Below are 24,804 nucleotides of genomic sequence, written 5' to 3' on the forward strand. Positions count from 1 at the left end.
AATCTAAACACATTTCTTCTTGCTCTGTGGAGAGGGGAGAACAGCTGCTCACCATTCCTTAATGCTATTTAAGACTCAGTCAGCATATCCACTGGTTTCATAAAATATTAATTTGCACTGAAGAAGTAAATAAAGGCTTGGGTACCTTAGAACAGTCAAGCCACATACTGAGCTCAACAGCCACTCCAAACTGTGGGGCAAGACAATCAGTATCAGCAAACAAACATCTCCTCCAAGAGATTTAAATTTCAAGGTTCCCCACCCACACAAGGGTCTTGTTTGTTGTTTGTTTTCATTTTCTGAGACAGGGTGACATTCTGTAGCTCAAGCTGCCATGGAACTCGCTGTCTAGCCCAGGCTAGCCTGGAGCAGTGGTGCTCTGCTTCAGAATCCTAAGGGAAAGGATTATACATATATACTACTGTGCCCGACTTACTTTTAAAAAATATTTATTTATTTATTTATTTATTTATTTATTATGAGTTCTCTGTCTTTATACACACCAGAAGAGAAAATCAGATCCCATTACAGATGGTTGTGAGCCACCATATGGTTGCTGGGAATTGAACTCAAGACCCCTGGAAGAGCAGTCAGTGTTCTTAACCACTGAGCCATCTCTCTGGCCCTGTGCCTTACCTTTTTGTTTTTAATTAATACTGGTACAGACAGCTGTTGGTCTACTATCATCTGAGGGTGTTCTGTCTTTTAAAAAAGGAAAATACAATCTTCTTTTAATTTAATCTCTCTCTTTTTATTGCTTCACAAAGGCGAAGTCACAAAGATTAAAAAGAGAATCTGATATACATAAACTTCAGGATACCACACCTGTGCAAAGCATTCTGGGCAGCAGTGCACACAGCCAGAGAGGGGAAAGGCCAAGATTTTAGTTCAAGTTTCCATCAAACATAAACAAGAGGACATAATTATTCATATTTTAAATTATATAAAAAAAATCACCCAACATTGCCCTCTTAAAATGAAATTGGCCACAAAGAATTATTCTCTCCACTGAACAAGGCAAACAAAACCAATCAGAAAAGCATGCACTTGAAAACCGCTCAAAAGGACATTCGCTTAATTTGGCCATTCATTCTCTTTAAATGAGAGTCAGTCACCAAGTGTGAAGCACGCTCTTCCACAGGAAATGTAATCAAGAGCTGAATAAAATTACTTCATAAATGAACCTAAGAAATTCATTTTTTTCTCTAACTTTATTTGGATAATAGTTTGCCAAATAGAGTCTCACATCTTTCATGCTAAAATTAGAGCATACAGAAACCATCTTAGCAAATGTTAACTTCACATCGCTCAGCCCTACTATCTATAGCCCACGAACAGAAAGTTGCTGCTGAGGTACTTGGGCAGCCATAGACTGGCCTTTCATTGGGCAAAAAGAAACCAGAGTGCCTTGCACTTGTGGGAGGTACCAAATGTGACCCACCTACGGGCATTACCTGCCAAGTGCATCCCCTCCCACCTAGGGCCTCCCATTAGGTCCCAACTAAAAAGTACCCCACAATGGGGGACGCTGGGAAGCCTTTAACACATGGGCCACTGGAGGAAATACAGTGTTAATAAAGCATGGCACAATCCACTCATTGGACTGCCACTCATGCATGCAGAAGTGCACTAGTACATGCTCCCACGGGGATGGACCTTGAAAGGCTGCCTATTCCATGACCCCATGTACAGAAATACCAGAGCAGGCAAACCCATGAAGAAGACAGAAAGTGGGGGCCAAAGGCTTGGGGCAGGGAGCAAATGTTCACTGGGAAAATGTTCCTTTTCAAAGGCGATAAAAATGTTCTGGAATTAGACAGTGATGTGGTGCCACAATCTTATGAACATACCTGGAGCATTGTTTTGTATGTGTGAAATATATCTTAATATAAAAACCCTGAAATCTAGGAAATGGGGAAAAAGTACTATTGTGAACCTATTATTTTTAATGTTTAAAAGAATGTTTAAAAATGGAAAAGCTAAAAATCTGGATTAGAGGTAACACACGCTACAACCCCTTTCCTTTACAGGCTCTAGAACCCTTGCTGTCTGCGCAGCTCTCCAGGAGGTAGAGCGTGAATTTTCCAGCTCCTCTACCTGGAGCATCCCACAGCCGCCTTCACAGGCTTCTCTAGGATGACTCGGAGTCACTACAACACAAGGTAGCCCAGGGCCTCCCTGCTACTGGGCGCCGGACGGCCCCACTCCTGCTGAGGGAAAACTAACTAACCCAGGAAGGCACCCACTGCCGTTGTCCTGAATGATTAATCAGACTTCTGCTCTTCCTCTCTGGCCCGCCTGAGGTAGACCCTTCTCAGTCGCACTGTAACCCTGTACAGGGCGTATTCCATCTGCCTGGTCGGGGGTTGCCCACAGTGGTGGCTTCTAGACTAGGGACTGGCACGGGACTTTATCAAGCCAATCAGAGCACTCTCTGGAGTTTTGCGGGTGAGGCTCTCAGGAAAGACCGTCTCTTTGTATCGTTGGGCGAGCAGGGGCAAGATGAGCTTAACTCCGCTGCCACCGAAGTCCACAGCAGAGCGAAGCAAGGTAAAAGAGCATCTGAGGATAAAAGGCAAGGCAATATATGGAGACGGAAGCCTAACCCCATGGTGGCAGGCCCAGCCAGTGACTGCGGCAAAGCTGGCAGTGTCCTGGACTCTAGTAATATAAAACAAGAAGTGCCTTCTTACGAACGCATTGCCGGGACACCGAAGAGGTGCTTGTAACCAACAGGAGAGCCTTGCTCTGAAGGCTTGGCAGAAGTCCCTCGTTCACATGAAGCCCTTCAGACAGCAGGAGGGACAGACAGGGAAGGCGGGCAAAGCGGGGGGGGGGGGGGGGGGGGGGGGCTAAGGAAGGCTCATCTACACATCCAGAAGCACAGTTGTTTCCACTTGGAGTCAAGCTGCCTGGCTCTGGATTCTGGCTTGGTCACTTACAAACTATGATTTTGGCTAAGTTACCTCACTTCTTTGTACCTCAGTTTTTTCATGCGGAAAGCAAGGATTACTGCAGCACCTGTTGTATAGTACAGGGATATTATGATGAATGAGTTACACAGGACCTGCACTAGGGAAGAACTCAAAGTATACCAGGGACTGTTGATACATGACAAAAACCCCAAAGGTAAACTTTACATCTAAAACAACGGGTTTATACTGACAGTAATACATTAGAAAACAAAGGAATACAGAATTTTAAAAAAGAAATGATGTATCTATGCAATAGATATTAGTCACAAAAAGAAAAGAAATGCTGTTGTATAAAGAAACATACACTGTAAAATTTGTACTTTTAGAGGTGACAGGTATGTGGGTGTGTAAGGAAGGCAGAGGTTAACACTGGCAGTTTTCCTCAATCATTTCCCCACTTTATTTTTCGAGATGGGGGTCTCTTCCTGCCTCTAGGGATGCTCCCCTTCCACCTCCCAGAGTCGGGGTTAACGGCCAATTCTGCCACGCTCACCTCCGACCTGAGCGCAGGCCTCTGTGCTTGCGCCCCTCTCCCACACCCCGGGCTTTACCCCTGCACCATCTTCCCGGCCCCAAAGCTGAGCTGCAGACTGTCAGTGTTTAAGAATATTTGTTGCACTTACAGGAGACCCAGGGTCAGTTCCCAGCGCCCACATGGCGGCTCACAACCATCCCTAAGTACAGTTCCCAGGGATCCAATGTCCCCCTCTGATCTTCTCGGGCAACAGGCCTACATGTGATATCCATATAACATGTAGGTAAAACAGTTATAAAAAAATTTTTTTAAACCCGCCCTATTTGCAGGTAGAGAAAGCATATCTAACGTCTCATGTTCTACCAAATACTGTAGCACTGATCAAACAGACACTATCAGATCGAAAAAAGATGCAAAGCCTGACTGATCCCTTTAATATAATCAACGATGTCTAAAAGTTTCCATGAGGTAACCCTCAAACTATTATAGACACCAAGGGACATTTCAGCTCTGCATCTCAGGAGGGGGCTGGATGCTTGGGCCATGCTCACTACAAGTCAGCACTGAGGATGCAGCCCAACATGAGCCCATGTCGTTCTCACACCGAGCTGTCTCCCACAAACAGACCTGCTTTTAACCCTCAGCCCAGGGCCCACCGAGTCCAAATCAGCACTTCCTCCACTTCCGGTTGCACCTGGGAAGCAGTGTGCACATCATCTGAAAAGATGGTATATATTTTTTAAAGATTTATTTATTTATTATAGCTGCCTGCATGTGTGCCTGCAGGCCAGAAGAGGGCACCAGATCTCATTATAGATGGTTATGAGCCACCATGTGGTTGCTGGGAATTGAACATAGGACCTTTGGAAGAACAGCCAGTGCTCTTAACCTCTGAGCCATCTCTCCATCTCCCCAAAAATGGTATTTTTAAAACATCATATCATATGACCAAGATCTGAAGATGAAACAAAATCCCAAAACTCAGACCACAATTGGGGTAGTTCAGTTTACCTGGAAGCATTAGTACATGGGAAAGACTACATTTAATAAAAATCATCTTTAATTCCTTTTTTTTTCCCCCTGAGACTGGAACTTGCTCTGTAGACCAGACTGGCCTTGAACTCATAGAGATCTGCCTGTCTCTGCCTCCCAAGTGCTGGGATTAAAGGCGTGTGCCACCACCGCTTGGCTAATCAACTCTAAGCTACATACAAGAAGGCGCATTCACAAAGGAGAATCTGTGATGCACAGTAGCAAAGAGAAATCAACTGTCAGCTTCTGTGAACTCCTAAAGGTTGTGTGGCGACTTTACATGTCCAACAAGATGTTCATAACCTACCACTACTTCTGAATGTTAGGTACAGACTATGACAGGTTACGAACCATTAAGAGAAAAACAGAAAGAAATGAGATAATGAAGAGAAAACATGATATTATAAACCTACCGAAAATCAATATCCAATAAAAGGCTTTTCATGTTGGACTTCTCACCTGGTGCTGTCAGCCTGATCTGCTCATGGAGCCTGAAGCAAGTAACAAAAGCAAATTTAATAAGAAACTACAAATGCCACAGACAATCAACAAACAAAACGTGTTGCTGCTCTTCTCCCATCTCAGATATTTCAATGAAACAGTGCAGAGAATCTGGCACACTTTAGTTTTGCAGATATTTTTTCAAAGAACTTAACAGAGAAATCTAACACACACACACACACAAATTATTCTCCAATCAGAAAGCATCCACCATACACCAAGGCTTCCCTCACATAGGACAGGGGCTGCAAACTCTTTGAGGGGCCCCAACTTCCGCTTCTTCTTATGTCTAGAGCTTTGTGCCTCATTCTGCACACAGGACATAACGGCTTCATAACAATGCCTGCACCCATAACTGGTGCTGAGAGAACTTTTTAAAGTGGACTGTACCTCGGCGTTCCAACACACAGTACTCTTCTGAATCCCAGGGTGGCAAGGAGGCCTGCCAGAAACTGGCAGCTCCTGTCAGCAAACAGGTACTGGGCGTGCGTCTTCTTGTTCTCCAGGGGGTAGAGGAGCTGACTGGGCCTTCTGAGCTGGGTGATGGAAATGCCAGCTGACAGCTGATGCTCCCCGTGCTCCCTCCAATCCACAGGTAACAGCAATTGTTGGCAACTTTGACAGAACTTTCTTTGAGTCAAGGGCAACTGAATGAAACTTAAGTACCTTCAAGATACAATGAAAGACATGGGAGTATGTTTTAACTTTTTTTTTTTTAAAAAAAAAAAAAGAATGTACTTTTGCTATTTTTAGTATCCACAAAGTATTTTTACTTCCCAAAGAGTATTGCATAAAGAAGTGAAAATGAGAAAAAGGATCTACGGAATGTTGGTGAGAATTTATGTCTGGCTGTATACCTACAAAGTGGAAAAGAGTCAGCAATTTCATAAGAATTGAGATGCTCCAATTTAGTCACTGAATGAAGATCAATATCCATTTAAAATGTGAATATAATATATTACTCAAACAATTTAGTAGTAATGGCAACTACTAGCACATTTAAATTTATTGACAAATCCATGTGCTCTAACTTTGACATGTTAAACAGGCTGGCTCAGTTGGCAGTCATTTTAAAGTGAGAAATCAAGATCAGTCTTCAAGTTCTCATGACATTTTTAGCAAGAAAAATTACCTCCTAAGACGAAAGATGTTCCTACAGAGCTCTCTGCTCTTAGCAGTACTGACACAGGCTGTAAGCAAGCCCTCCCTAAGCCATCAGGGCAGTACCAAAAGCCTTTAAAAAGACTATTTTGGGCCAGGCATGGCAGCACATGTGTCTGCGACCCTAGCACCCACACACTGAAATCATGTCCAGGCCAGCCTGCACTACACAGTAGAACAGTCTCAAAAGCAGAAAGAGGGATGATACTTGATACCCTATTGGTTTGCTTTCAGATCTGATTTCAGAGTTACTACAGCTCAATTTTTCTTTTTGCATTTTATTAAAGTTTATTGGAGAACCAGGCACAGTGGCACATACCTGTAATCCCAGCACTCGGGGAGGCAGAGGCAGCTGGATCTCTGTGAGTCTGAGGCCAACCTGTTCTACAAATCGAGTGCAGAACAGCCAATGCTATACAGAGAAACCCTGTCTAGGGACAACAAACAAACAAAGACTATTAGAGAAAGAAAATATAATCATTATGTGTTAAAGCAGTGATTCTCAACCTGTGGTTCATGACCACTTTGGGGGATCAAATGACTCTTTCACAGGGTTCACCTAAGAAGATCAGAAAACACAGATATTTGCATTATGATTCATAATGCAAAATTACAGCTATGAAGTAGCAGCAAAAATAATGTTATGGCTGGGGGTCACCACAACATGAGGAACAGTATTTAAGGGTCACAGCATTAGGGAGGTTAAGGAACCACTATCTTAACCTGATAGTTTTTATATGTGTGACAATAGTTATAAAATCAGAGTAAGAAACAAAGGGAAAAGAAAAGAGCCCACTGAGAACAGACAGAAGCAGAGATGTGTAAACACAAGCACGACACAGGCACTACAGCTTTCCTGCAGTCTGACAAGTCAGCAGCTTCGATTCGGTCCGGCTAACGTTAGGAGCCGCACAGTAGAAGCAGTAAAGAGGAATCTAGCCCCATGATGAGTGCTCCTATGACAGCTTTATTCATGACTACAGAGAAAAGAGAGATGAGGGAATTTCATAGTAAGGACATAGTAAGGACACAGTAAGGTCAGCGGTGCCTTCAGCAGCACTGATGCCAAATCCCCACAGCTACCCCTGCCCAGTGAGTGCTAAGTGCAAATGTTTCCACACCACATCCAGAGATGGGCTCCTTGAGTCCAGACTTACTGTCTGACACTCAGAAGCCTGGAAGGAGTGAATGGATTATGACGGAAGCATCTACACAGGCCCCACTAGAGACCAGAGCAGGAAACCATCATAGACACAAATCCTGGGGTCAGTACTCTGAGAGGGAAAACAGCCCCGAGGGCTGAAAAGATGGCTCAACAGATAAGAACATATACTCTGCAAGCACAGGACCCAGTTCAAATCCCCAGCACCTGTGTGCACAGCTGAACATAGCTGCCCGTTACTAACAGGCAGATCCCTTACAAACACACAAAGAAAAGAAGGAATCAACTTCCACAGCCGTATAAGGCTTGTCCAAGGAAACCTCACGGCTAACATCTTCCTGAGCAAAGACTCAATGTCTTCACCCCAAGCTTGAAGCAAGCTCTTCTTACCTTTCTACTCAGCATCTGCTAGTTTCTTGCCTACCTAATTAGACAAAATAATGGGGATACATGGGACAGAGACCATTAAAATCCCTTTAATCACAGCCAACATAGTTATAAGATCTTAAGAACATCTTCAGAAAGGCTGCTAAGCTTAAGCAAGCTTAAGCAGGGTTGCAAAGCAAAAGCTAATGTAGGAAGTCAATTGTACAGTTACAGACTACAAGGCTGTGAGCTGGTCTCTGGGGCAGCCAAATAAAGAAATAAACAAAGGAAAAAGAACAGGCGGGGAAGAATGAAAAGCATATCTTGATTTTTCCACTCGAGCTGCAATGAGTCAGCCCACAGTGGATCAATCCAGTGTTCTCTACAGCTCACACATGCAGTGAGCAATGATGAGATTCTGTCACCCTTCCTAACCGCTAGGCGATGGTCATCAATTATTGCTAAGATCACCAGATGAAAGGCTGCTGGGAGATGCTATACAGGCTAACTAATATCGATCTTAATACCATAAAAGGGAAACAACTAACCAATATCTGTATTACGGTACACAAAAGAAGTAAAAGTAGGACGGTGTGGTGTTTGAATAGGTATGGTCCCCATTGATTCATGGGTCTGAATGCCTGGCCATATAGAGTGGCACTTTCAGGAGTGTGCCTTGTTGAAGGAAGTATGTCAAGGAGACCTTGATGTTCAAGCTGTGTCCAGGGTGTCATGCAGTCCTCTTCTGCTGCCTTTCAATCAAGATATAGAACTCTCAGCTCCTTCTCCAAGCACCATGTCTGCCTGGAGGCTGCCATGCTTCTGACATGAAGAAAATGGACTAAACCTCTGAACTGTAAACCAGTCCCAACTAGATGCATGCCTTTATAGGAGTTGCCGTGGTCAACTTGATTGCTGTCTATTCACAGCACTAAAACCTTAACTAAGATAGAAGGTTAAATCTAAAAGAAGTAATCCAGAAGAGTAGATTGTAGTAGCCTCCTCTGACCAGGGCTGGGGGGAGGAGGCAGTTCTTTTTGAAGCCTCAGGACGATCTGCTTCTACTGCCTCAGACACATCTGTTAAATTGAGATGTAATTCGTATGCCGTACAAATCATTGTACATATGCTGTGTATAAGTCATCGGTGCATAGGGTATTCACAAAGCCATGCTACATTGCCACAGGCTAATTCCAGATCATTTTTATTAACACACACACACAAAACAAACAAACAAACAAACAAACAAACAAAAAACCTAACCCCATTGGCTGTTTCTCCCCATTTCCCCACTCCCAGCCACCACTAATGTAGCTCTAGTCTCCAGGATTTGCCTCCTCTAGACGTGTAAAATAAAACGTGATCACAGAGTAGCCACACACAGATTCTTATATAAAACTTTTAAATAAAAGACTTTTGCTTCAAAATGAAAAATGCTTTGACTTTCAGCCAAATAGATACATAAAGCCAAGTCCTGCCAAAGAGCTATTATGGGCACTGAAGCTATTTCACAGAATCAGAACAAAGGTGGGGACCACAGCTACAATACACAATGCAAGAAGAGACAGAAGGGAAGAGAAGGTAGGAGCCAGTAGAGGCACAGAGGTTTGCTGTGGAATAGCGTAAAGGCCCACAGATATACCCCAAACTATAAAAGTCAAGTAAAAGAACTCTATGACATAGTCAAAAGCATCAAAGTTAATCTAAAAAAACCTTCAACTAAAGTGAAAATGATAAAGCATAAGGAAGAAACAGGTGTTATTCCTCATTTTACATGGATAAAGGTCAGAGAGAGGCTTAGGCATGGCACAGAAAGTTACAAAGGGGGACTAGCAAGGTGACTTAACCAGTAAAGCACTTGCCACAAAAGCCTGGGCAACTTCAGTTTGATCCCCAGGACTCACAAAACCACAGTCTTCCCTAGCAGGTGGTACCTGCTTACTAGTAAGTTTTTAGTGCATCTTAGAGTCAGATAATTACAATCTGATACATGACTGACACCATGTATCAGAGCAGGAGGGAATCTTGAGCCCCAAGAGGATGGGGAATTTGGGGCAAGACTATCCCAGATGAAAAAGGACCTGCAGGAAGTGCCTGCTTCCAAGAGTTGGAGTATCTTGACCTCATTATCATGGGGCTAGGGGCTTGTTCTCCAATCACTCTATCAAAGAAAGTATATCACTCTGGATCAAAGCAAAATCCAGACTGTTATTTCATCACTTCCAAGAAGATTTTCACATTTTATTTTAGCATATAGGATATTGACGTTATATGGATAACTGTTGTCAGAGGTGGGACTCAACTGTATGCTCATATGAAATTGTGGTCCCAGTTCCTAATGCCATCTTATATTTAAGTCATTACTGGAATCGCCATGAAGCGTTGTCTGCCATCAAGCCATGGCTCAGTATGAAGGCACATTACCATGCAGACAGTGGGCACACTTAGTATTGGAGATGAACACACTTGCCAGCCACAAGAAACAGCAGGCTTTATAAGACCTAAGAAAACAAGGAAGATAACTGAGGCGGTTAGCAGCAATCTCAACTTGACAGCATCTGCAATCAAAGAAACAGGCTTCCAGGCAGAGCTGAGAAAGAGTACCTTGATTAAGTTCACTGAGAAGGAAAAGCTGCCCTAACACAGGGCAACATCTTCCCCTGGGCTTGTGCTCTGCATGGCATAAAAGGAGGTTAACAGAGCACCAGCATTCAGCACTCGGTTTCCTGACTAGTCATAGGTGACCAGCTGCCTCAAGCCCTTGCCTCCAGAACATCCTTGCCAAGATACACTATAACCTCAAGCTATGAGCCAAAATAAGCCCTTTCTCCTTTAGGTTGCTTTTGTCAAGGTATTTTAAACAGGAAGGTGAAGAGTAAAACATCCACTCAGTTCTGATACTTAAGTGGTCAATCCAACTACTTATCACACAAAGGAACAGTTAGCTAAAGGCAGAAGCCATCAAGTCTCTAGGAAAGTAAGTGTGGTGCTTTGAATGGGATGTCCTCTGTAGGTATTTGAATGCCTAGTACCACTTGGTAGCTGTTGGGGAGGATTTGGTGTGGCCTTGCTGCAGGAAGTGTGTCACTGGGGGCTCATTGTATGGTTTCAAAAGACTCATGCCAGTTAAGAGTTAGTACTCTCTATTTCCTTGTGGCTCAATAAGTCAACTTTTGGTCCTGCCACCATTTCTTTGGTCCACTATTATGGACTCTAACTCTCTGGAACATAAGCCCAATTAAATGCTTTCTTTTATATAGTCTCCTTGGCTACAGTGTTTTATCCCAACAATAGAAAAGCAATGACTACAGAAAGCAATAGTGAGCAGGCAGGGCAACTCAGCCACCTGAGAGTAACTAATAGCAAAAAACCACTACTGCCTGAAGCCTGATTACTTCCTTCCTTCAAGGCCTTCCACACCGCTCCTTAGAGGCCTCCATCGCCAGCTCCTTACAATTTTCTCAATGGAAGATGACCTGAGATCTCACGTTCATTCTGTATCGCATGACCACAACACCACCGCTCACCTATACGGCTTTAAATTTAGCATTCTGACAAGCTTTTCAAGTTTGAGGGAAGACAGGCCGGGAGACTGAAGTGCTCAGGATTACTCAGCTTCTGCCTCCTATTTACTGCACATGCCCTGAGGGAGAGGAAATTTCATTCTGCCGCATGGCTCAGCGTGATTCACAAATTGCAGGCTAGCATTTTGAAATGTCATTTTTATTGATCTCCATTTGATGTTCCATTTGCCTTTCCTGGAGTACACAAATTATGTTTATGGCATTTGTCTAACAGCAGACCCTGAAAATCTAAGTTTAAATGAGTTCTTGGGGAAAAAAAAACATAACCAAATGAAATATCAACCAAACAAAATTATCTGGATGCACATAAATTAACACTGATCTCCACATTCAAATTTATCTTCCCCTCAGCCTTCATAGGTCACAATAAGGATGGAAGTACACCATATAATAGAATATTAACACATTTTAAAGCATACCAGGCAGCTAAAAACTAAAAGGAAAAGCAAATCGGAGGCACAAAATATAAATCTGTCAGCTGAGCATCTATGAAATACAACATGACTCAAAGACCGTGTTAGGAAAACTGCTTATCAATCCTGTTCCATAAACTAGAAATCTGTGCAACATTCCCAGACCCATAACAAAAACTGAGTAACAAAGATCTATTAATTTTACTGCCATTCTTTTCTAACAACTTCAGAACAATACGAGCCGGCTGGGAATCACGGTTCATGCTATAAGCCCAGCTCTTCAGAGGCTGAGACTACAAGTTCAAGGTTAGCCTGGGCTACATACTTAGACCTTCTCTTAAAACAAAACCAAAACCAAAACAGTAGAAGGCTCATCCTACTTACAATGAGACCATGTTTGCTTTCTGTACTAGGTATCGAGTTTAAAAACAGTTTGTACTTGCAATATGGTTCTTTAACAAGATAATGTATAGATGAGTTGACATAATTAAATTACCCCAATTAGAAAACAACTACAATCTCAAGAAGATATCGTCATTAGGTTCATCCACATACAAGAATGAATTTCTAGTCTCAACATAAAGGCACATTAGGGGAACAGTAATCCACTGAGCTTTGACTTTAAGAATGCCAAGACCTTAACAGGATTTATCTTAAGGTAAATTTTAGAAGAATGACCTACCGAAAACTTTTACTCCACACGGCACATAACAAAATGTAGGAAGATCGACTAGAAAGCAATGCAGTGAAATCAAATCAACCTCTATGAATCTTCCAAAACCTGTTAGATTCCACACCTTAACAGTGTACGGATCAGCTAAAGCACAAGTCAGCAGCAATGTTCTCCATTTCCTGAGCACCAAAGTCTTATCAATGAATTCAGCTATAAGCTCAACACATTCTTTATATTGTATCTATGTCTGTTAATCTTGTATCTATGTTTTTTTAAGCACACTCATACACATCAGCCCCAATGATAGCATTTATGTTCTCTTCGAACTCTCAACAAAAACCTGTATGAACAAATGATAGAAAGGATGGATGCTTCTGGCAATAAAACCCGAAGTTATGGGTTATACGTGGTTTATTGCTGTTGACTGTAATTTTATCAAAACACACTGTCATGAAATCAGCATGAGACAGATGAAGTTACTCTTCCACCCCCACCCCCAAAATAGCTTTTGGAAATTCAATACTCCATATGTTAGCCACTTTTATTTATTAATTATGCATTTAAAAACTATTTAACAGGGGCTAGAGAGATGGCTCAAGATTAAGGACACTTATTGCTGTTAGAGAACCAGGGTTCAGCTCCCATTATTCAAATGACGGCTCACAACCATCCATAATTCCAGTTCCAAGGGATCTAATACCTTCTTCTGACCCCCGCTGGGCATTAGGGACATGATGACTATACAGATTTTCAGGCAAAATACACACATAAAAGAAAATACACCTAAAAACTGATTTAAAAGAATTCTTTATCAGGTGTGCTGGCATACTCTTTAATCCCAGCACTTGGAAGGAAAAGGTAGGTGAAGCTCTGTGAGTTGAAGTACAGCCTGGCTACAAAGCAAGTTCCAGGACAGCCAGGGCTATTATGCAGAGAAACCCTGTCTTGAAAAACCTAAATAAATAAATATTCTTTATCAAGTCTGGAAACATATTTAAGTGGTGGGTGCTTGCCTTGAATATATGAGGCATGTATAAAAAATAACTCCCCCACACTGGCAGTATGGGGATGAGAACAGAACTCCACTTCCAGATTAGAGGTTTAATACACAGAGAAAAGAATCACCTAGATATTCTTAGTGTCTAATCATATCACCAATATCCTTATGTGACATAAAGCACACTCATCAGGTAAGAGTGAAGAAAGAGGCAGAGTGCAAAACTAAGTACATACTATGACTACAACTCCATAAAACAAGTAAACTTTAGTGTCAGTTCCAACATGGCCCCCAAAATAGTTGTGCTGGTGACAATGTCCTAAACAGAACTTTGGGTAAACAGAGCTAAATGTGGGTTTCTGTTTAACTAGGAGCCTCCCTTAAACCACCCTCTTTATCTGCCCCAAAGGTCAGCTACCTTGAGCAAAGGCCTGCCCAGTACTGGTCAGTCAGTCCAAAGACCCCTCTCTGCTGACTGTCTTGCTTTTCCACCATTTTGTTCTTCTCTCTTCCCCTATCCTCAGAGATAGCCTTGGTAGTTTGATCCCCACCTTTCTTTCTTCCCATGGGTGGTCCAGTTCAGTAGATTCACTGTACCCTCTTAGCAGAGAAAAAAAAAAAAAAAGTCAGCACCAAATTGTACATGACTGCAAAGGAGAGAGGGATTGCAGGGCAGAAAGCACAGAGCATGTATTTCCATTTCCCAAACCATCAATACTCTGTTTCCTACAGTTATACTGATCATACTTAATATAGCTTTATTGCCTGCATATATACGGTAAATCATTATAGATCACTAATTACTATCTGCTTTCATATCTAAAATGATACTTTGAATCAGAGAGGCAGAAAGCATGAGTCACAGTTTAGTCATTCTGACCAGATGAACTTTAAGTTACTTGACTGCTCCAAGCCTCCATTTCCCACCTAAGCTGGCCACCTTGGCAGGACTGTCAGCTCTGGTAAAACATCCTGCACAGAGCCAGCCTCACAGGCATGCTCATGCAGACTCATGCCCTTCTCAACATTTCTCACTGTTGACTGAATTCCTCTGCAGGAAATGGCCCTCTCTGCTTAAGTAATGAAGCGAAGGGGCAATCAAGCTACATTTAGAAAAGCATCCTCTATCACAAACTTTAAAGAAGCTTCAGGCAAGATATTTTATTTATTTATTCATTTATTTTAGTTTGGGTTTGTTTTCTTTGAGGCAGGATCCCGCTCTACTTAGCTCTGGCTGGCCTGGAACTTTCTATATAGAGCAGGATGGCCTGAAACTCACAGAGTACCACCTACCTGGACTCCCAGTGCTGACATTAAAGGTGCTCCCAACCACACCCAGCCTCAAGCAAGATATTTTAAACAGGCCCCAGGCCTCCTTTTCACTTGGCCAGAAAAAGGCCTCACAGTGCTGAATGCTGAAGCCCAGGGAGCAGAAGGAAGCACCATAAATGAAAACCTGTCTGTCATCAGCAAGCTGTCAATCATATGGGGCTTCCTGGACAGCTTCATCAAGCACATGGAGCACCATACCTAAGAGTCAGGGCAGGAAAGAACTCTTGCCACAGGTTTCCTATAGAACTAGGTCTATGAATTCCAGTGCAGCCAATAACATTTTAATAATGCTGGTTTTTTAAGATGTTTACAACTTTAAAAAGATTTCACCTATAATCCTGCACTTGAAAGACAGAAACTCAAGGATTGTGAGATCAAATAGAGCCAGAGCTATATAGTGAAATCCTATCTTAAAATAAAGGGCGGGGGAGGGGGCTGGAAAGATGGCTTATACATTAAGAGCAGATACAATTCTTGCAGTGGATCTCAGTCCAGTACCCATCATGAACATGGTGGCTTACCATCATCTCTAATTCCAGTTTCAGGGAATCCAATGCCCTTTTCTGGCCACCACAGGCACCAGGCATAAATACGGTGCACAGACACACACGAAGACAAAATACTCACAAAGTAAAAATAAATCAATCTCTCTGTTCTGTTTTTAAGCCCAGGGCTAAACATGATTTCGCAATACAGCTATGGGGCTCCTCAAGGACTCAAGGGCAAGAGGCATTCAAGTTCATTAAGAAGGGCAAGTGGACACACATCAATGCCAAGACAAATCAGGAATAGAGCAACATACTACAAAGGAAAACAAAGGCCAAGGATTGAGCCCACTCTGCTGTTCTCTCCCTCAATAAATCTCTCTCTCTCTCTCTCTCTCTCTCTCACACACACACACACACACACACACACACACGGAGAAAGAGCACACAAAAGTACTTGAATAGATAATTTCTCCAAAGAAACCACAAATGCCATTACATACATGAAATAATGACCAAAATCAGTCCTAATCAGGGAAATAAAAATCAAAAGCACAACACACCACTTCCCAACCACTAGGATGACGTTATTAAAAAATAAAATAAAGTAAAAGGAGCAGCACTTGCCATCCAAGCCTGGTGACGTCACATAACAGCTGCACATGTGTCACACTCACATGTACTCACTGTGCCCTACGGGAAAATAAGAAGTGTGGAAAGAAGAATTCCTGGAAGCTCTCAGACAGACTAGCCTGGTCCTCGCAGCAGTGAACAAGCCAGTCTCCATGTCAAACAAGGTGAGAAACACTGTCTGAAGATGTCCTGTGACTTCAACCTGCATGCTGTGATGCACACGCACACTCACAGAACACACACACACATTAAAAATCATAATTATATGGCTAAGATGTAGCTCAGAGATATATCACTTGCCTCGAATACACAAGATCTCTAGCTCCACCCAAAAGTAAATGTTAGCCGAGCAGTGGTAGTACATGCCTTTAATCCCAGCAGAGACAGGGGGATCTCTGAGTTCGAGGCCAAACTGGTCTGCAGTGAGTTCTAGGACAGCCAAGGCTACATAGAGAAACCCTGTCTCAAAACAAAACAAAAAATAGCCAGGCATGGTGGTGGCACATGTCTGCAGTCCCAGCACTCGGGGAGGCAGAAGCAGGCAGATCACTACAAGTTAGAGGCCAGCCTGGTCTACACAGCGAGTCCTGGACAGCCAAGGCTACACAGAGAAACCTTGTCTCAAAAAACCAAGATAAAAAAAATAAATGATAAAAAATAAATAAACAAAAAAATAAAAGTTTAAAAGAACATAGAGAACCTCTATCTATTGCTGACAGGGATATTATGATGTTTTCATCCACTGTATAAAAGTTTGGCAGCTCCTCAAAAACAAAACTAAACTAAACCAGTCACCACATGACCATGCAAAGCCTTTGTGTCTAGAAATGAAAACACATGTATAAAGAGGTGTCAGTGTAGCATTATTCACAATAGTTAAAGAAAACCCAATGCCCATCAAAGATGGATGGATGTTTACAACGTGTTTCATATATACAATGAAACAGTAGTCAAAAAAGAAAGAAAGCTTTGTCAGGTGTTGTAACACAGATACATGTGCTTTGGAAACATGCTCAATGTAAAAATCACAAGTATCAAGAATAAATAATATATTTTTCCACTCATATATACCTAGAATAATCAAATTCATAGCAACAAAAAGTAGATAAGAGGTCACCAAGGTTTGGGGGGAAGTGGAATTGAGGACTTATTACGTGGTGAAAGAATTTGTTTGATGAGATAAAAATTTTTAGGAAATAGCAGTAATGGTTCCACACACTGTGAAGTAATCAAAGCCAGTGAATTGTATACTTATAAATAATTAAAATGGAAAGCCTTGTATTAAAGATAAATAAATGAAAGTAAACTTAAAAACACAGAAGAAGAAAAAAGCAAATTACTGCCAAAATAATAAAGAAAAAGAAGACATCACACCAGTACCTTTCTATGCATTGTGTTCGAGATAGAGGAGGCTGGCATCTTTGGTTATGAGCCTCTCGGGCAGCAAGTCTCGCTTCTGACAACTGAAAGACAGAACAAATATTCATTTCTTACCATCAGGAGGGCAGAACACACCACTAACACCACCCTAGTCTAGAGCTTCCCAGTCTCCAGAACTCTTGAGAAATAAATGATTGTTATTTTTGTGATATTCTTGTTAGAAAAGAAGTTGCCAGGGATAATGGAGCATGCCTTTTATACCAGCAACTGAGTGGCAGGGACAGGTGGATCTCTGTGAGTTCTAGGCCAACCTGGTCTACATAGTGACCAGGACAGCCAGAGACACAGTAAGACACTGAAAACTAACCAAAATAAACCAAAAAGAACCAAACCAATCAATCAATCAATCAATAAAATTGAAGTTAAGACACATAAGTTGACTACACAATACAAACACATCACAACTTACAGGGAACTCATTTTCTTTTGAACAGTAACAAGTCTGTATCAAAGGTCAGAGTTCAGTATTGACTCAAATCCCCCAAATTAAAAACAAAAACAAACAAAAAAACAAAACAACAACAACAAAAAAAACCCTCAATGCAAGGTATTTATCTTAGGGCTCGAGAGATGGCTCAGCAGCTGAGATCATATACTACCCTAAAACTCAACTCTATTTGGAACACCCACATCAAGTCTCACAATCTCAACACCTCTTCTGACATCCACAGGCACTTGTACTCATGTGTATATACTGAATTGGCACACATATATACACACAATTAAAAATAAATCTTAAAACTGGGCGGCAGTAAGGAACGCCTTTAACCCCAGCACTTCGAGGCAGAGGCAGGCATATCTGTTTGAGGCTAGCCTGGTTTTCAGATTGAGTTCTATGACAGCCAAGGCTACACAGAGAAACCCTATCTTGAAAAACAAACAACAACAAAAAAAAAAAAAAAACAGAAACACCCAGGCATGGTGGGCACCTGTAATCCCAACACTTGGGGAAGTAAAGGCAGCTGGATCTCTGGGGGTTCTAGGGCAGCCACACAGTGAGTCTAGGACAGCCAAGGCTACAGAAAGCAACCCTGTCTGGAAAAAAGAAAACCTTTAAAAATACCAATGTATTAAAACAAATAACATTTATATAATGTTTAAATTGCATGTTTATTGCTTCATTCTCAATAGAACCAGCCAAAATGATACTGTACCTTTTCATCTTCCCATTGAAAAAAATTACAGTCTTTTCTATCTCTACAGGCTGAGCAGGCATAAAACTTCCGAGTTTCTTCCTTCCCTTGGCTCACTTTTACAAAGAGAAGAGTGGGCCCTAGTTCCAGAATCAGAAGAAAAAAAAATAGGTGGTCATTTCTTTTTCTGCCTTAAGTAAAACTTGTTTGGGCATTTTTATAATTCAATGCACTATTCTCTTTGATAGACTTTACTTTCTTCATTTGCAACACTGACGCATTAGAATATTATAAATAATTTTAAAAACTGCTCTCTCCAGAAAGAAAATGTTTGCTGTCTGTTATAAAAGTCACCAGCTTGGGTCCATAATGCAAGTAAGCTTAAAGGAACAGACTTGGATAAACCAAAGGGAAAAATCCAGAGAATTGCAACTGCAAAGTTTGCCATTACCAGCGAGGGTGTCTTTCAGGAAAAATCTGGACTGTACAGTTGGACATTACGTCTTTCTCCAAGACGAAATTTTAATTAGACCTCCAGGATTTTCTTTTGCTCATTTTAACTTAAAAACAAATAAAAACACAAACCCCCTGCAAATCAACAAATCCAATTCTCCTAAGAACTTGTTAACAGGTATCCTTCAGTCCCGTGCATTCTCCGTTCTGCTTACTCCCTACCCGAAAGTAGAGACGTTAACAGCTCTAGAGCCAAAGCTGTAACAGTCAGGACTTCTCTAGGGGTTTCTTAACTACAGCGAAAAGCACTTTCTGAAAACGGATGGTGTTCAAGCATCACACAAGGTGAGGAAGAGGGGCAGAGAAAAGCCTTCTCTTCTAGAGTCAAATCCTAAAAGCCCACAGAGCACCAAGCCCAAGCCTACTAGGCTGGGCCGACCCACCATGTGGGCACAGCGGGGCGGGAGCCGCGGGGTCCGAGGGAAGCGCCACCTCCACCCCGGACGCCCTACGCCCCGCGCTGCCTTCACCCTCCATGGACTCAAGACAGTCCATGGGCGCCGCCATCTTTCCGCCAAGGTCCCGAAAGCCTCAGTCCCAACCAAGGAGGCAGAGAAAGAGCGTCGCCGCGGCGCGCAGAAGCCACAGCGCCCCCAGTGTCTTGGAGGAGCCACGCCATTGGTCCAGAGTGAGACTGAGCAGAGACCCCGGGATGAGGCTGATAGCCCTGTGCCAAGAGCTCAGCTAGAGCCAGGAGAAGAGATGAATCTTGAGAACAAAGATCTGATTCGATTATAGATCTAAAAGAGCAACAAAGAGCTAAAACGATTGCTGAACTAGCTGACCGCTCAGCAGCTCCACTGGGTTTTACAAAGCTACAGTATTGTCTAGACCCTTGTTTTTTGTTTTGTTTTGTTTTGTTTTGTTTTGTTTTGTTTTGACAGGGTCTCTCGTACCCCAAGCTGGCCTCCAACTTCCCAGATGCAGAGTATGACCTTGAACTCCTGATCTTCTGCCTCTACCTCCCAAATGCTGTGATTACAAGCATGCATCATCAAGCCTGGAACTCACCTAACATTTACTGTTATACATGATTATTAAATTCCCATTGTTGTTCGTACCTCAGTAAAAGACCGTCCCCATTTGCTACTGACGACTGTCTATGTAGAAAATACCAAAGAATGTGCAGTTTTTATAACTTCTGGTTTAACTTGGGTTTGGCAAAGTTGAAGGATGTGAGAGTAATATACAAAATAATCGGTCATATTTCTGTACACTATCAATGGCCATCTAAACATAAAATTTAGAATACTGCTTAGAATTCCCAAATAAAAGACGCACGTATAAGTCGAACGCGCACAGGTCTCATGAGCAGAAAACTAGAAAATGCTGGCTGAAAAAACTCAAGACATATCTAACTAAATGTGGAAGCACAGCCTGTTCATTATGTGGGAAATGAGACACAGTAAAGATGCCAGCTCCTCCCAGGTTCAGTGCAGACAGATTTAGTGCAATTTTTAGCAAAACCTCTACCAGATATACAAAGTATAATTCTGGATTTTATAGGGAAAGGCAAAGAAATGGCTACAATAATTTTGAAAGAAAGAAACAGAGGGGAAAATCAGTCTTCTAAGCAGGGTGGTAGGAGTAATGAAGGCTCATACCTTCACATCTGACTGTCAGTTAAATTGCCAACTGCGCGCACACACACACACACACACTCACACACACACACGTTGATATGAATAAAGTACATGAGGAGCATTGCATAATTATGACGATAAAGCAGATTTCAAAAGTAGTGCAATTTTCTCTTTTCTGAAGGAAGACTTTAGTGAGTAAGGAGAAAGAAAAACCATGCCTTATATTCAGATACACAGTTACTCACCCGTTCACAACAGGCGTGGATTCTCGAAACTGTGGCACTAGGGGATTTTTGTCACATAAACATTAGAGCAGATTCAACACAACTAGGAAGGCTACACCATCCTAAAGGTCCTAATTTCCTGGGAACACTGTTGTGTACATATCCCATTAGTGATTGGAATGTTGTTATGAGGTGTTAGCTATGGTTACTAGACTATTTGCTGAGAGGGTTCCGATAACCATGAGTAAGTTATGAGTGCTTTTATTGCCTAATAGTGTCTTTAGTTCATACTGGAAAATCCTGGGTGTGGAGATACACTGAAAGCCTTGGGAAAATTCTGATGGAAACTGAAAATAGACTTGAGCACTGGGATGGACTCTGGCCACATGTCCCATCACTCAGAGCTTGATCCTAAGGCTAAGACCCAATGAATTCAGAAACTCTTCTCACAGAGACTGTGGACAAAGCAGTGAACTTGTACAAGCAGCAGGAAGTCTATCCCATTGTCCTTAGAGAATTCTAATCCCCAAATGTGCTTCAAAGAATATGAATGAAGCCAAATCATTGTGTAGAGGGTGTCTATTCCTTGCTGCTATCTCCTGGTAGTCTCCTAAAGCCTGCTGAAGAAGTTTGGTCTTGTCACTCAACAAACAGCACTGCAGTCAGCATGGTGGAGGTATAGCCACTATGGTGGCATCCTTGTCAAGACCCAAACCTTGCCCTGCATCCTCTGCCTCAGGTAGCTCTGCCTGTTAGCTTCCCCCAAATCTTCCAGGTTCCTGATAGAATGTGGTCTCGACAGCCTTTGCATTACTATTTCAGTATCAGATGCCCTGCTGAGCTAGTCAGGAATCCCCTAGATGTCTTCTCTCTGCTTTCCCTCCCCAGCCCTGACAATCCCCAACTATGCTGACTAGGCTGGAAAGGCATGGGACCCACAGGAAGTATGGGAGACTTCTTGGATCTCTGAAAAACAGTGGAATGCTGCAGAACTATACACTCTGGAACTGACACCCCCTTGAGAGCTATTGAGACTCACTGAGCAGTTTTGTTCATTTGTTTTTTGTTGTTTTTGTTTTTAGAGACAAGATCTCCCTGTGTATCACTGGCTGGCTTGGATTTCACTGCTGTCCTTGTGGCCATCTTCTTGCTTCATCCTCCAAAGCACTGAGGTTACAGGCATGTGCCATCACATCTGGCCTTCACATTAGCATGTCTGATGTGCTAGGCAAAAGTCCCATAGAGTGGGTCTGTAGAAAGCCAGAACAACCCTGAACGGGAGGAGTGATTGCCTGGTGTGCAGGAGACCCTGGCTCCCACAGAGCAAAATAAATAAATAAATAAATAATAATAAAAAACTGCAGAAACGGAAGTTTCCAAGAGACCTTTCATCAAATCTGGAAGAGTAGCCCAGTCCCTTCTTCCTGCCTTCTTCCTGGCAAGAAGGGTGGGAGGACACAGGACTCATGTATGAAAGTGACTGTTCGCTGTAGACATACATGTAAGATGGAAATTTTGAGGTAAAGAAATCTACAAAGGACGGCTGTGAAAATGGTGGGCTGCAGGTGCTCTTCAAGATTCCTGTCCACCTGGAACTCACATTACCTTCCTGTCAGTCTTTTCAAAAACATCAAGTTGTTCATCAAGCCAACAATACGGTGGCTGATTAGAGTGACCCTAAACCCAATAATTCTAAGGGTATCTGTGGGAGTTTGAATGACAATGGCTCCCACAGACCCATATATTTGCATGCTGGGTCCTCAGCCAGTGGAACTGTTCAGGATGGAGTAGGAGGTGTGGCCTTGGAGATGTGTTACTGGGGATGGACTTTGTGGTTTGAAAATCCCGTGCCAAAGCTGGGCATAGTGGCACGCACCTTTACTCACAGCACTCAGGAGGCGGGCGGATCAATCTGAGTTTGAGGCCAGCCTGGTCTTCATGGTGAGTTAAAAAAAGAAAAAAAAAAAAATCCCATCTCATTCCCAGTGTCTCTCTCAGGCTTGTGGATCAGATGTAACTCTGTAGTCCCGCCCCACACAATACCTGCTTGCCTGCTGCCGTGATCCCTGCCATGACAGTCATGGATCCTACTACCCTTTGGAGCTGTGAGCTTCAGATGCTTTCTTTTATAAGTTGTCTTGGTCATTGTGCTTTGTTACACAAATAGAAAAGAACCTAAGACAGTAGCACCCTTAGGAGAAGACATTGGAGGTCAACATGAGATTATAGAGACCAAGGCCACAGGGAGACAGGTGGGTCAAGCCTGGAGTCCTCTATCTTGAGTTAGGGAACTGACAGGGGACAGGAGGGACAGATAATACTTTTGTATTTTATATTATAGAGATACACAGTACTCGGTATTGTAAAATTGAATCAGTAAAGCATGGTTTTTATCACTAGCATAACATGCACACAGTTAATGCTTTGTTTGTTCTAAGTTAAGCCCTCTCAGCTCAGACAGCCCCTGAGGAATTCATGGTTGATATTAGCAGAAACTAAGGAGACTCTGTTTCAAAGTGTCTGAGCCCAGACACCCCCAGAATGAGGATAATAGTGAATCTTGAGCTTTTATTAAAAGTAGTTGTCTATTTATTTATTTATTATTTATTTATTTATATTTGCAATTAGGTGTTTAGAGGCAGATCAGCAGGTAGAATGCTTACCTCGAATGCTAGGCAGTATAAGCCTATAATCCAAGCAGTTGGGAGGAAGAGGCAGGAGAATCGAGAGTTCAAGGTCATCCTCTGCTACACATTGAATTCAAAGCCATCCCAGGCTGAGACCTTGCTTACAAGGAGAAAGAGAAAGGAAAAAAAAAGAAATGTGTTGTTTCAAATTTACCATTCCACCCACAACCATCGATTCCATTTCAAAGGAGTCAAGGAGATTTGGGAAGCAGTGTTTTATGAAGAGGTTCCCCAGGACTAGGAACCTCAGAGCCAATCCAGTGTAAGTTAGGCAGCAGAAAACAGTGGGGCTGAGTCAGAGGGACCTCAATCTATATCCTGCTCTCTCACATATAAATTAAATTTCAGGCAATTATTCTAACTGCTCTGAGCTTTTCTGGGTGCATATGGGAAAATAGCACATCGCTCTTCTGAGAAAAGTAAGAATCAGATGACATCACCTGTGTGACACGCAAGATCCCAGCTAGAACCAGAAGACAATCAAGTGAGGTATTGAGGGATGTTTCATCAAAGGGCTGTTTTCTAAATTTTGTAGTAAGCTAAACCACCAAGGAGCCTGATTGATCTTGGGACTGGTGACAGTGAGTGCTGTACCCTTTCTGTTCTACAGATATTCACCCCACCAGACAGGAATAAGACCACTATCACATTTTTTCACCAGATGTTGTAAGAATCTATTAATATTTACTATTGGTATATCTTCTGGTAACCTGCTGTTAGTCCTAAACAGCTGTATAACCAAATCACCACAAAGAGACTGGGTTTATTTAGTAACCTAGAACACAATGCTGGGCAATAGTTACTCCCTCCTAAACCTCCAAGCCCTCATGGTTTCCTAACATTTAGATTTCCCACATTACACTTGCTTTTAGTGATATATTAGGTCCAGTCCATCTCTCCACGCTGTCCCAAGATCTCTCCTCCAGCTCCCTCTCCAAGCTCTCCTCTCGCCCCTTCTCTTCCCATTCATTTCCTGCCCTCTGGCTCCTCCCCTCTTTCCTGTTCTCTGGCTCCACCCTTTGCACAACATTGTGGCTAGTTGTTTTATTTTGGCCTGTTTACAACACAGTTGAGACAGGATGCTTAGAATAAGTATCACAATGCAATATCTAGATTGAAACCAGAGAGTGGGGGGTGGGGAGGAGAGAAATCAACATTTGAATGAACAAGGGTAAGGTGCATATATTTCAAAAGAACATTATACCAACAGTCAAATTTGAAGCAAGTTTTATTAAATACTGGGCAGGATCATGAATACTGCCAGGTCTATACCCAGGATTCCCAGAGTATGGCTCCAAATTACATTAGACAGGGACATATAAAGATAAAACCCACAATGCTATGTACTTCCCACCTTTATCCAATCCCAGACAAACACACACCTTGATATACTTCCTATGTGTGATCAAGCACACATTCTGTGCAATTGGTGCAA

General features: G+C 42.4%; 1 protein-coding gene across 3 annotated transcripts in view; it reads right to left on the reverse strand.

Moving 5' to 3' along the window:
- The window catches only part of Zcchc4 (zinc finger CCHC-type containing 4), a 41,243-nt gene extending 21,851 nt beyond the window's left edge, over positions 1-19,392 (reverse strand). For 2 of the 3 annotated variants that reach the window (XM_021653778.2, XM_060365314.1), the window contains exons 1-5: positions 19,259-19,392; positions 18,384-18,502; positions 17,170-17,252; positions 5,374-5,649; positions 4,896-4,973 (exon numbers count right to left, since the gene is read on the reverse strand). In XM_021653778.2, coding sequence (XP_021509453.1) covers positions 4,896-4,973; positions 5,374-5,649; positions 17,170-17,252; positions 18,384-18,502; positions 19,259-19,382 — 680 coding nt within the window. In that variant the 5' untranslated portion in view covers positions 19,383-19,392. Of the gene's footprint in view, positions 1-4,895; positions 4,974-5,373; positions 5,650-17,169; positions 17,253-18,158; positions 18,181-18,383; positions 18,503-19,258 lie in introns of those variants that run through there. The other variant, XM_060365315.1, reaches the window with a different exon arrangement.
- Between the last annotated feature and the right edge of the window lie 5,412 nt (positions 19,393-24,804).

The sequence above is a fragment of the Meriones unguiculatus genome, chromosome 12 (genome assembly GCF_030254825.1).
Source record: "Meriones unguiculatus strain TT.TT164.6M chromosome 12, Bangor_MerUng_6.1, whole genome shotgun sequence".
In the NCBI taxonomy this organism is placed as follows: domain Eukaryota; kingdom Metazoa; phylum Chordata; class Mammalia; order Rodentia; family Muridae; genus Meriones; species Meriones unguiculatus.